Source organism: Enoplosus armatus, chromosome 20, assembly GCF_043641665.1.
Source record: "Enoplosus armatus isolate fEnoArm2 chromosome 20, fEnoArm2.hap1, whole genome shotgun sequence".
Taxonomy (NCBI): Eukaryota; Metazoa; Chordata; class Actinopteri; order Centrarchiformes; family Enoplosidae; genus Enoplosus; species Enoplosus armatus.
The window spans coordinates 8,330,468-8,344,200 of record NC_092199.1 but is presented as its reverse complement, the minus strand read 5'-3'; the positions used below and the strand labels follow the sequence as shown (position 1 = coordinate 8,344,200).

The following is a 13,733-nucleotide window of genomic DNA, read 5'->3' as shown; positions in this document are numbered from 1 at the left end:
AATAACCCAACGGAGCAAAAAAAAAAGTATGCCTTTCAATAATTATTTTAAACATTAATTTTCAACCAAGTAGTTTTTTTTTCTACTATTCAGCCTTTAATTTTAATGCCTTTAAAAAACATTTACATTTGAATGTGCAAAACAGTGCTTTAAAAAAACTTTATTACAGTATAACAACACCTTGTGCATTGATAGCTGAACATGCTAACCACTCATTAAGTAAGTGTGCTAGTAAGTGGTGACTTGTGAAACAAAGGGCGTGTCCAAACCCTATTATCCCCTTGATGGTAGAAGTGTGGCTTTTATGTGGCTTTTGTGTGGCAGTGAATAGCCGTCTGACATGTCATGCCAAAGTCCAGGCTTTATCAAACCATTAAAATCAGTCTAATCAGACTCTCCTTTTAAATGAAGGAAATCTAACAAGTTGTTGCTTCCACTGGTTTTCTCCACAGTCACATCTCCACCTTCAGCTTGGCAGAGCATGTCGCTTCCCCCAGCTTGTTGCCAGCCCTGCACATATAAACCCCAGAGTCAGAAGGCTCCAGATCAGCCACAACCAGAGAACAGAGCCCGTCTTCATGTTGCTCCATGGTCACTCTGCACGATTCAGACACCGGCTTCTCATTCTGAAGCCACTTCACCTCTGGCTGTGGGTAACCTGGGATTGAGACAATAAGACATTACTGCAGGATCAAGAACATAAAATAACACAGGACATTAAATAATCTAATATACCAGCATCAAATGTCTGAATGGTTTGTTTTAAAGAAAGCTGGTCTTGATACAAACTAATTGTTCATATTATTCTACAAAAAAGGACAAATGGCTATAGCTGTTGCAGCTAAGATGTTTTAGATAAAGCTGTAAATATTCTAAGTTTAAAAGGAATAGTTCAGCATTTTGGGAGAGTCTGTAAATATGAACTTTCAGCCAGTAGCCGGTTAACTTAGCTTAGCACAAAGACTAGAAACGGGGGAAATGGGTAGCTCTGTCTAAAAGGTAAAGGACTTCCTGGAGTCTTCACCATGAGGTTGCCTTCGGTTTCGTACAGCTTAAACCAAGGAGACAGAACGTGAATTAGTGAGCTTTAAGAAAGGTGGCGTTAGGCGGATTTAGTTACATTTGGACAGTGTCGGGCTAGAGGTCCAAACCCTAAAGTTGCAGACCGTAAAATGAAAACAATGAGCTGAAAGATGGTGAAATGCTCCATAGATCTGATGGGAACTGTAGAACCAACGACACGTAGTAATTTGATCCATAGTTGATATAAAAACAGTAATCATGGCATCTCTGTTTAGGTCTCACTGTACTGCAATAAGATCATTTCAGGCAGTGATGTCTTCTGAGCTTTTGCCCTTGGCCCTTATAGACTGTGGTGGGGCATTACTTAATGAAGTGCATCACAGTTCTGTCACTCTACCATTAACAAGGCATGTTAGCTGAGCAGTTGCTCCTTTGGGGAGGGTGGTGTCCTTCAGGGCCTGCTGGAAGCGGGGTTCACTCTGAAGCTGCTTATCCAGCGAATGGATGGCCTCCTCTGCCTCTTGGCTCCAGCCTGGCTCTGGATGAGAGGGAGGATGATGACGAATAAAACGGAAACCAGGCTTTACTGATCACAAAAGGGTAAACTTGAAGTGACAATCGGAAACTGTGAGTCATCTGCCATATGTAAGTAGCTCTAGGACATAGGAGGGCATTGTGTGTGCGTGTCTTTTTATCTGTCTTACCCTCTGATGAGCAGCCAGGAGAGTCTGGCCTGTTGGAGAGGTTAGCCATTCGCTGGAGGGCCAAAACAGCCTTGCCGGTTTTCTAGAAGTTTAAAAGGACAAATAGCACTGGGTGACAAATGACACTCATAACCAAACTTCAGGTCTATATAGGATAATGGATTGAAAGGTCATTATCGGGAAGCGAATGCAGGGCTAACAGCAATGTAGTCATTTTTCAGTTATGTTACCTTCCACTTGCGCTTGGCCAGAAAGCGTCTCATCTTCCCTTTATTGAGGGACTTGGTGGGTCTGCGGGTCAGAGGGGTAAAAGATACCATCCAGGGGTGGGCGAGGGCCTCTGCACATGACAACCTGCATCTGGAGTGCAAGTGGACAGAGAGGGAGAAGTTCCTGAGCTAACTGTGATGACCCTGACTCCCTCCAACTCATATTCAGAGCTTGCTAAATGGTCTGGTTCCATGCCAATTTTCTGCAAATGTCACAATGTTGTAAATGTCAAAATGAATATGTTGCTCATAATGTGACATTATCAACTGGAGAGAGTTAAAGCTCCTTCATCCATTTTCCTTACTCTTGTAGCTGCTTCTCATAGGATACAGAATTTTCTAACTGTATCACAAAAGAGGTACTTGAATCCCTTTGTGAGCACAGGGTGCACCTATCATATAAAAAGGTAACCATGGTCAGAATTTGCTCAGGAGCACGGTCATAAAAAAAGGAGAAAAAGAGAAAACCAGTCCAACCTCTGGTCTTTCTTCAGCAGCGAGCTGATAAAGTCTTTAGCTTGATCAGAGATGTCCTCAAAGCTCTCCTGGTCAAACTCGTAGCGGGCGCCCGTCACAAGAGCCAAAGTCTCAGCATCACTGTTCCCCTGGAAGGGAGATTCTCCACTGAGCCTAGGACACAAAACAATGCAACAATGACTGAAAAATGTACACAGTCTCACGCAAGTGCCATGTTCCTGCACAGACAGCACATCGTGATCTTTGGTGTTTGTACCCAATAACAAGGGAAATATTCTTTTAAATATTGACCTTTAATTAAATTTAATTGTCTTGAGTTTATTATTCCCTCAAACTGCTGCTAGGTTTGGTTGAAACCATGTACACTTTAAGAATTGTAGTACTAATGATATGTTATGGGGGACTGTAGTAATACAATATCACCAGGAGATGGCGCCAAATCTATATTTGTATAATTATCACATTTGTATTATTGACATAATCCATGAATTCTTTTAGCCACTTTAAAATGACTTTTTTACTTATAGGTAAAGAACAAATAAAGAATAAATAGGGCATTTATGGCAGTATTTTTTCTGTCCCACATTTTATGATGAATCTAAAATGGCCTCTAGGTCCACAAAGTATCCCCACTTCCATTTTATATTTGAGGGTATGTTGCTGTGGCTATAGTTTAAACTACTACAGCCTTCGTTCGACTTACAAGATGAAGCAGATGACTCCGATGCTCCACATGTCTGTCTCCAGGCCCACAGGCTCATAGCTGATCACCTCAGGGGCCACAAACTCTGGTGTACCGTGCATCACCATGAGAGGTTTACCCTCCTCTGAAGAACAGGACAAGAGCAAGATACACACTCAGAAATTCAAAATGTCACCCTAAATGTTTTGCATTTGCCTGTTTGTGTTTACAGATTGCTCCAGTCATCTGTAAATAGACCACCCAGTCTGGAGCTGCAGCGTCACCAAATTTTCTGCCTGAATTGGCTTCACAGGCTGCATTTATTGAGTCAAGGTAGTTGTGAGGCATTCGACTATTTAAGGAGTTGTTACGAAACGGGCATTGTAGACATCTAGGAATGGCATCTAGAAACGACACTCCTTGATATTAAAAGAGGCGATCCTGTGCAGACATTGCTGTGTTGTCAGGATAAAATATGGTAAACTCATAGACAGGTTGGCTAAATACTAAAATATACTTGTGTCAATTCAACTTGAATTAACATGTCATGCAGCTAAGAATTATTCTTCATGTATTTGCGTTTCATTATCCATGCTGGGTGCACAAGGCTGATGGCACCAAGTTCGGCTGCACAGCATTGATTGCTGCCTTACAAGGACCCTTTGATTTCCCTGTATTGTAACTTGTACTAAAATACACACAGGATATGTCATTCATTTGAATATACATAGGGAGATTTATTCATTGTCCCTAGTGAGTGACTGCGAAAGCTATAAAAATAGGTCCCAGTGAGATCGTTATGAGACCGTTTCCACAAGTCCAGCAAACTCACCCAGTTTACTAGCCAAGCCAAAGTCAATGATCTTGATCTGTGTACCAGTTGTATCCACACAGACGATGTTCTCTGGTTTGAGGTCCAGGTGGACGATATTCTGCTTGTGAACGTACTTCATGCCCTCCAGGATCTGCTGCATGTAGCGTGCACTGGTGGGCTCCGTGTGCTCAAAGTTGTCATCCACGATGCGTTCAAAGAGCTCCCCACCTGCAATGCTGAGCAGACAAATAACACCATTCACTTGTGGCTTTGTCCTGATTAGCAGTAGAAACTTCCAATCAACAGACACACAACAATTTTACAAGATCAAAGTCAGTTTTCCACTCTGATATTACTTACTAATCCATGACCATGACCATCTCTGAGCGTGTGTCATAGGCAGCCAGACATTGGACCAGTTTTGGGTGGTGAATGCAGTTCATCAGTTCGATCTCTTTGCGAGCTGCCTCCCTCTCCTTGGAGGTTCGGGCTCGGTAGAACTTCCCCGCACACACCTCACCCGTGTCCTTGTGGGACAACCGGAACACCTGGCCAAACTTCCCACTGGAAATATATGAGGCATTACAGCGTCACTTCACTTGATTGGTCAGTTTTCAATTTACTTCTTGACAATACACATGAGAATTATGTGAACTGCATTGAAAGTCTCTCCCATCTGGTGACTTTAAAGTTTGTTTTAAATACAAAGAATCCATGCTTACACTCCCAGCTTCTCATGTACATCGTAGTGGTCCTTGACCTTGTGTTTGGTGTCAATGGTCACTGTGATGTACGACTCAGGCTTTTCCTTCTTTTCTTCTTCAAGCACAAAAAAAAAATACACAGATAAGCACATCCTTCCTGACAGATAGCAGAAAAGTAAAACCTCAAATCCTCCTTTACATTTTACAAATCCAACATATCACTTACTTGCAGTCGCCATCTTGACACACTGAGACTCCTGGCTTGGCTCGCTGACCCCTGCGGAGTTGTAGGCCCTGACACGGAAGTGGTACTGCCCCAGAGGCTCCAGGCCTGAGCGGACGTGGTAGGATGTGTTTTTACAACGGCTTTTTAATTCAGTCCAGCTCCCAGGCTTGTCCAGGCCCTCTTCTCTGACCTCCAAGATGTAGCCCAACACGGCTGTGCCCCCGTCGTAACTGGGACCCGTCCAGGACAGGACCAGGGACTGAGTGGACAGCTGGGAAACAACAGGTTGGGATGCCGGTGGGTCGGGCCGGTCTGAGGAGAAATTCAAGAACAAAATCATCAAACATCTCTGCAACAAGAAGTACAGATAAAGCATTCGTATCGGAGCATGCATTTAAGGAACAAATACCAAATACTCACTGGAGAACTCTGAATATCTAAATACTGAACTGTGGACCAAAGTGACTCTCACCTATGACACTAAGGGAGACTGTATGCTGGGCAGAGCCTTTTCGGTTTCGTACTATGACGGTGTACGAGCCTGTGTCGCCTGGACAGGCCTGAAAGACCTCCACACCGCTTTGTGTCTCACTGCTCCTGATGGACATCCGCGGCCCTCCTACCACCACCTGGAGAGGAAGCAAGGTGGGAGTACATACCAAGACCTTTACTGGCACAGAATTTCAAAGTGAGGATAGAAAGTAATGGATCAAACAATACTAACAACTACTGTTACCTTGTCTCTGTTGTAGATCCAGCAGCAGGCCACGGGGACAGAGCTGCTGCTGAACTCACAGTGTAGCCGGGCCTGCTCTCCTACTCGAACCTCCACCTGCTCTGGTGGGTCTAGAAACTCCACAGGAGGTCCTGAGGAGAATCAGAGTTAGCTTAATCAACAAAACATGATTGAAGTGCAATAAAATGAAGCTTTTACTTCTGTAGCGTCCGTGTTGTGGTGCCCTCCACTCACCTTTGCTATTGGAGACTTTTGTTTGAAGGTTGATATCTCTGATATCTGTGGAGACTGAAGAAATAGGTGGACTTACAGGTGTGTGTGTGTGTGTGTGCTACGATAGGCAGGTTTAAGAAGTATCTAACCAATCACATGTGAGCAGTCATGTTTGGTTGCAGTGACACTGCAATCAACAGCCAATGCTTTGCACTTTTGAATGAAAAGGTAGCTGCTGGACTGCAACAAGTCTGCAACAACTACAAACTGAGTTAAAAAAAAATCAATATATTTAAACTAAACAAAATGCACGTCATTCACAATTTCACTTTGCATGTTTGTTGCTGCCTCCCGGCCCTCTATAATCAGCATATCTACTTTTAATTTGCATTATTTCCACAGAGGAAATAATAAACAAAGTATTCGCAGGAAGAATCACAGCAAAAAGAAGGGAGGGTGTGTAAGACTACAAAGACATTTTAGGAAGCTTAATAAAAGTTGGTAATCTACCTTTGTCTTCTTCTTTTCTGTGTTGGCTTTTCCCTTCTGAAGATGAAGACAATTGAGTGTTTTCAGGTGACGCAACCTTGAATGTGACCTCACTGTGCGGCTCATGGTTGCTTGTTCTGGGGATTTCTTTTGTTGCTGTGCCATTGCAAACAGAGAGAAGTGGGTTTACTGTACACAGATCAATTCAATATGGTTCAGATAAGGACATGTCATACTGTCCTTGATGTTTGTGAGGAATTTCTAATTCAACTCTTTACCTGTGATATGTAACACTGCGCTGCTTGACTGTTTCCCAGCAGTGTTCTCGGCTAGGCAGGCATACGTCCCAGCATCTCCAGGTGAACACTGAGTCACAGCCAGACTGGCAACGCCATTTTTGAAGGTTATATTACTTGAATGCGCCCTCTCACCTAAATAACAACAAACGACAGACAGACACATACTTTTACTGTAGCTGTTAATTATTTAAATCCTCACTAAATACAGGATATTTTGGCTTGAAACCCGACATAACAGACATATTCTTGCATAATTTCCTCATAATGGAGTGTAGGTAGACATTTTGAAGGTATGGTAATCAGTCATTCACCATTGTGTTGCCAGGAAACGCTCAGAGGCTGACTTCCTGTGATAACACCTTGAAAAGTAGCATCACTTCCTTCACAGACTGTACAATCCCTGAGCGGCTGTTTGAAGTGAGGCTTTTTCAGCGCCTGCAGGGGTGTCAGTCTGGAGTCTTGGCAGAGAGGAGAAGTTAAGGACAATGGGTTTTTGTTTTCAGACATGGCTTCATTGGATGCTGAACTGTTTACACTAGTGTTTCCTCTGCCACTGACCAATCAGAGTGGGCCACCTTATTCAAAACAAAAATCATCTGCTGATGTTTCGGTTGAGAGTTGTTATGTTATGTTATACAAAATAAATGCAAATGATCAAACTGTAGATGGACTTTAAATGCACCGTGTGGTACTTGCAAATGTCTAAAGATGTGAACAGAAAACTGCAGACTGGTGTGGATGTGTGGTATTCAGCATGGCAGTTAATCAGTTACCTGTGGCTGTATCTACTGCAGTGTGTTACAGTGTGGGGAGTTTGACGTGTTTACAAGATTCTCCCACCACATGTGTGTTTGCACATCTGTATGTTGGTGTTGGAATGTCCAGCAGGGTGGGTGATGGGTGGTCACCAGTGGATGGAGGAAGGCCATCAGTGTGTGTTTGTTTGGGGGTGAAAGGGGGAGTGTCTGAGGGCATTTCTGAGCACCACAAACCACAAAAACAACACATTTCACAATACTCAATAATCCTGAGAGAGAGAGAGAGAGACAGAGAGAGAGAGAGAGAGAGAGAGAGAGCGCTGCAGCCTTACTATATCATACATATGTAATCTAACAGATTCCAGTATTCCTGGTTTCCCTGATAGGCCTTTAAAACGCCCTTATGCAAAGGATTAAAGTTAAAGAATGTTTTTTAATTAAAACATGAAACGCCTGCAGGGGCTGAGGCTCCGGATGGGATGTAACCATCGTGAATGTTATGAATTCATTCCAGTTATATTGCAAGATTAAACAACGAGTGCAGTTCATGAACATTAAGAATTAAAACTCACATTAAAAAGCCTGTAAGCCAACATTTTGCCTGTTCTTCTAGTCTTTACCTGTTGGAGATGAGACTCTCAATTTGTTGTTTCCCTTTAAAGTCCTGTTAGTGGTATCCAGTCCATCCTCTTTCTGCCTCTCCACACAGATAGGTCTGGTTTGAGGCTTGAGGGCCAGCCGGAAAGTAGACACATAGGTCTTTGGCTTCCCACCATTCTTGTCCATCCTTGAGCAGAAATGATAACCAGATAACACAGCAGAGTTTCAAATAGTCACTCATCAGTCAGGCTTCCTCTTCTTCTCTCGATTTTGCAGTGTTGTGCTCAGTATATACACGTAAAGTGTGAAGCTGATGTGTTGAATTTCCACCCTTTCTCTATTCACACAATCCTCAGAGATGCTAACAGGAGGAGTCTCTGCATTCAGACTGCCTCTGAAATCACTACCCACTCTCAGCCCCACAGTTCACAGGAAACAGCCAGTTTTATCAGAAGGCCAATTAAAAACACACATGTCCAGCCCCCAGTGTCCCTCTGCACTGAGAACAGAGGGAGCGACACAGGAACACATGGGAGAGAGAGCAAAAGAGACAGTCAGAGAAAGTCGGAAAACATGTGGGAGAGACAAAACATTCAAGCTAAAGAGAAACAGAGTGGTGGATAGTGATAAGAGAAACACACACCAAAAGAAATATAAAAAGCACATTTTACCTGGTGGTTCTCTTCATAAAAGCTACTTCTCCTCCCAGAACATAATTACAGATTCCCACTGTCAGCTCCTTTTTGCCATTTTATCCCCTGTAAACACCCAGCAAACCGTAGGTTGAGCCACACTGCCAGAGTCACCGCAGGAATCAGGAAGAGCCAGTAGGGCAGCTTTCTGTACGACAGATAGACAGACGCGTAGAAAAATCATTGAAGTGACTCTTTGAAACCTGTGGATTTCCGGGGTTGAGTTTGTTTAAATGAAAGTGGAGAGGAGGGACCATGTGACTACAAAGAGTGTACTCCACTTGTAAATGAGACGACTTTAATTCTATTGATGGGGGGGAATGGTGGCTGGGTGTGTCTCCAACGTGTGCTCTCATTTACCTTCTGTTGAATGGTTGTTAACTGCTCTCTCATTCATATTGAAAGGTGATAGAACATTCAGGATTACTTTTTCTCCGAAGGTTTGTAAAAGCATCACTGACTTACTCATGCAACACCCATAGCCCAGTACTTTGCAGTGGGCCTGCAGGTTCTCAAGTGACCAACCATTCTCAGCAAGGGGCTAAAGACCACACCACAGAAAAAGGTTAGTTTATTGTGTCACATAAAATGTGCTAAAATCAAAGACAAATAACTGGGGCTTGTGGAAACCCCCTAATTACTCAACTGTTTAAAAAGAGGGGAAACAGTCCAAGGTCTGCTGTAGGTTGCTTGCTTCCCCACAGTCTCACAGTCAGCTGCAGCACAGAAGAACGAGTGCCAATGTTGTTTGTTGCATGTGGCATAAGTAGACCACATAGTGGAGGCGCACCCAGACAAACCTGCCTTCCATCAAGCCCCTGAATCACACACACACACACACACACACCGTCAGTGTCCAGTAGTGATAAGGTCTGACACACTGACACACAACATGTGAGTAAAAGATTTTGTCTTCTATGGACATTTTGCTCATTTATTGTTTTTACTTTATTTTTGTTTTTGACATTACGGGATCGATAAAGTACATTCACACATACTTCTGTCGCAAGTACTATATTATAGTATATTTATTTGTAAGTCAATGTGCTGTTCAGTGCAATAAGCTTATGAGCCATCATCATTTGTCTAGATACATCACATATATGATATGGGACTTTATAAGTATATTGATATATGGCTTTGGTATGAACCACAAATGACTGCGTATACTGTACATTAGATAACTGATGCATTTGTGGCTGATTAGTTATTAAGACAAACACAGAATGATTCTTGTGCAGCTCATTTACAACACGACAAAAATAACAACATTGGTTGCATAATATTTTTTTTAAAAGCTACACTCAAATAATTGAGTTACTCTGTTGTGGTTTTAAATGGATGCATTTCACTCAACGGCAGTCAGAACAAGAATGTAAGGAAACAGTTCCACGGACTGGTATGCATAAGTAGGACCATATGGTGGGAGGCACATGATGTACTTTAGACTACAAACATGTGCTAAAAGCAGGTTGATTGATGGACCAGGCATCAACGAAAGCTTAACTGTACTGGTGGATAGACTCACTCAACCCTCTGCTAAGCTCTCCAGTATAAAGAGAAGTCAGAACTGTTGTTTAACACGCACACAAACAAAAACAGTTTACACAGATGTGGTTCTAGAAATAAATAAGTCTGATGTAAAGCAGAGAGCAGTAGAAACGGTGAAGTTTGAAAGATATATAAGTTGTAAAACCTTAATTTTATTACTTTTTAGGCTGATTATTAAGTAAAAAAAAATGTAGTCACTGCACTCTATGTTTGGACAATAAAGGTAGCAGAGAAAACACAACATATCTACAAACAAAATGTGTTCTTGTTTCTTCTTTGGCCTTATGTCCATTTGAACTAATGAGCTATAGTTTCATAAATTAATGTATAATTTAATACATTTTAATATGTGATTTTAAGGTAGTTTAACCACATCAAATCCTGTGAATTCCACTGCAGACGCTGCAGAGAAGACAGCTACTGCTAACAGTACTATAGTCTTTAGCAAGAGTTTATTGGTGTTATTATTATTTCCCCCATAATTGTTAGATTTTGCTTTAGTTATGTATCATAATAAACTCAATTTCCAAGATGATGGACCATAAAAATTGATTTTTCAATTGTGGAAAACAGTAAAAACGGGGTAAATTAGCTTTAGCTAAGGCTATCTCACCAGCTAGCCTATAGAGTGCAGTCCCCGCAGTTTGTTTGTACCTCTGTTTTGTAGTTCTTGTACATTTTACATACATTTTCCCTGTTTTTTTTCCTTCTTTCTTCCCTTTCCAAATCTAGAATTTTACATTTCTATGGCAAACTCTGATCTTGAATGCTGCCCAAATATGTCGTTACTGTGTTTTGTTTTATTTGTACATAAAACTCTTTGTTCCTGTTTTACACGCTTTACATTCACGGTAACTGTTGAGTCAGATCTGATTCATTTTTAAATAAATAACACCAAAACACATGACATCACCATTGAAAAATGGACTTACCACTGAGCACAGGTCCACTAAGCTTTGGCACATTCTTTAGCCATATAAGGTAAAAAGATACCACAGAATATGCTATAAGCTTTAGTGCATTATGTGGTACTTTTTATGTATTTTCTTTACCATATATGGACCTTTCACCATATAATAATGTCATTATTGTACAAAGATCTTATATTCTGTAGTGTAAATAACACCAGTAGCATAGCCCCACCTCTTTCCTAGACAATTATTCTTATCAGACGGAAATTATACAAAGTTCTAAGGAATTCAAAACAGGAAAAGCAAAAAGTGGGAAGGACAATGTTCTCGCTCTGTGACTGAGTACTCCAATTATGGTAATCATTTAACTTCCTGTTCCCACAAATTCCTTCAAACACATGTCTTCTCCATCACTCCATTAAACTGGACTGATGGCAGCCTAAATGTTGAAAGCATTTGCTCATTTAACAAAAAGTGGAATGAGGCCCTCCTGTGGTTGAACCCCTAACATTGCAGAAATGATCAAATCTGTCAATGAGCATCGGCAGCCATACAGAAGATGGTCAAATCAGGACCCGCAAAGTCCACTAAAGTCCACAGTTAAACTAAATAACTAAATAGGATTGTATCTTTAAGACATTGAGAGCTGGTGCAGACTCAACTGCTGTAATCCAAAAATATCCTAACCCTTTATCTCCTTAGCCTGTAATAAAAACAAGTAGATACGGCTTCATGAACAGAGAGTCAGTGAGGAGGTAACAACTAGTCTCTTGCCAGACAGACAACCCTCCACATGTCCTTCTAAAAATCACAGTTTTGGGGGTAAAACCTTGTGACTCAGCCTACAACTGACTCTGTTTAGTGATGATCTTTCCCTCATATACATTCATAGAGCCTGCTGTGATTCAGTGGTTAATGAGGACAGAGTAAAGAACAGAATTTCTGATGTTATGTCTCAAATTAGAAAGCAGCATGGTCCTTCACAGCCTGATGCACTCTGGCTTGAGCTTCTGAGAAAGTAGAAACAGAGGAAAAGAAAAAAAGGAAAACCGGGAGGAGATGGAGGCAGAAAAAGACATGAATGGATAGAAAGAGATGTGAAGAACAGAGGACACTCTGGCAGTGTGTCACAAGCATCCCGGCCGCTCACTCCACTGTGACGAAGATCATTGTGCTGCGGCCAGAGGCCTCGGTCCTTTTCCAGGCCGTGGAGTCGGGGCAGGTTTCCTGCAGCCGCTCCATATGTTGTTGGAGAAGCTCTGGGGAAGAGCTGGGTCCTCAAAAGGATGGAAGGAGCCCTGAAGCAGGTTCCAGTATTCAGGCCGTTCCAAGTAAAGCTGTGGCAGAAAGAAACTGCATTTCTGTATTTCTCTAAGGATAAAGATTCATATTCTCTTGGAGGCAAGCTGATGTGATTTACTGTCCACATAGCTAGTCACCTGTTTGAATAGCGTAATTGTGCAGTAACAAGAAGAAGTAACAGAATAGCTCATCAGACAAAGTAATGGGGATTTATATTGGAATAAAAATCAAGAATCTCTCAGATAAATTGTACATTTCTAAAAGTATAAAACTTTCTCTGTACCATCTTCTTTTAAATGAATTACTTGCAGACAGAGAGGACAACAAAATGAAAAGCTTTCCAGAGCTGGCACTAATGAAATTACATTTATTTAAAAAAAAAAAAAAATAGCATGTAACAGGGTTTCTCCCATGATGCCAAGCTTCGGCTTTTGTTTTCAACAGACCCTTTAGGAATTTTGCAAACCGATTTTGGTGTATATTAAAAGAAAGTCAAAAGACAATATTTAAAATTAATAAGCTCATCCATTGGGCCAATATTCACATTATATTCCTACAGTATATAGATATATACAACCCAATATACACATTGTCATATTTTATGTTACTTGTTGCACTCCATTGATGCTACTATTCAAATAGTCTAAAAGGGGCTTTATGTTTTCATGTGATGTGTTGATTTAAATTCTATAAATTCTATAAATTAAAGTGTTTTTATGTTGATCATGTATGCTGGAAAATATAAAAGAAGGAAAGTGCAGGAGAGTGGAAGTAAGTTGTAGCATCATTTGAAAGAGAATCAGAGAATTCATTTGTTCTTCCGACTGTATCAAACACATTCATATTAGATGGGTCTCGGGGGTCTCAGTGGATGGGCTGAGCAGAGGGAACAGTAACAAGTATGGAAGATAATCAGTCCGACTCAGGGCCGGATGTACCGGCAGGGGGTCCTGTGTGAGCACACAGGAGCCCAGCATGCTAGTGGGCCCCTCTATGTGCAAAAAGAAAATCAATAATCGGGAAAGTCCTGATTACTAACTGCTGTGGGGAAAAAAACAAGGTAACCCACCAGCACAGAATATATTACGCAGGCTTTTTAAATTGCTATTTTAGAGAAAACTTCATGAAAAATATTTTATAACTTATTCTAAGATTCTTTACGCAAAATGACTGGTTTATTCAGCAATATTGGCCAATTAAGATGGTTTAAAGTCAACATGTTACGGCGGGTTTATGCGCACAGAAATTTCATAAATTGAGAAAAAAAAAGACTGTTCAAGACT

The 13,733-nt window shown here is 41.4% G+C and overlaps 1 protein-coding gene across 1 annotated transcript; it reads right to left on the bottom strand.

Annotated features, from left to right (window-relative positions):
• Positions 1-144: 144 nt before the first annotated feature.
• LOC139303201 (myosin light chain kinase, smooth muscle-like) lies at positions 145-8,778 on the bottom strand. Its single transcript, XM_070926936.1, has 17 exons — positions 8,666-8,778; positions 8,015-8,181; positions 6,616-6,768; positions 6,359-6,493; positions 5,870-5,923; positions 5,636-5,766; positions 5,372-5,528; positions 4,900-5,211; positions 4,692-4,788; positions 4,330-4,533; positions 3,988-4,205; positions 3,177-3,300; positions 2,474-2,626; positions 1,958-2,087; positions 1,728-1,809; positions 1,421-1,561; positions 145-658 (listed from the first exon to the last, which is right to left on the bottom strand). Exons 1-17 carry the CDS (start codon positions 8,680-8,682, stop codon positions 453-455), a joined length of 2,481 nt encoding a protein of 826 aa, XP_070783037.1. The 5' UTR covers positions 8,683-8,778; the 3' UTR covers positions 145-452.
• Between the last annotated feature and the right edge of the window lie 4,955 nt (positions 8,779-13,733).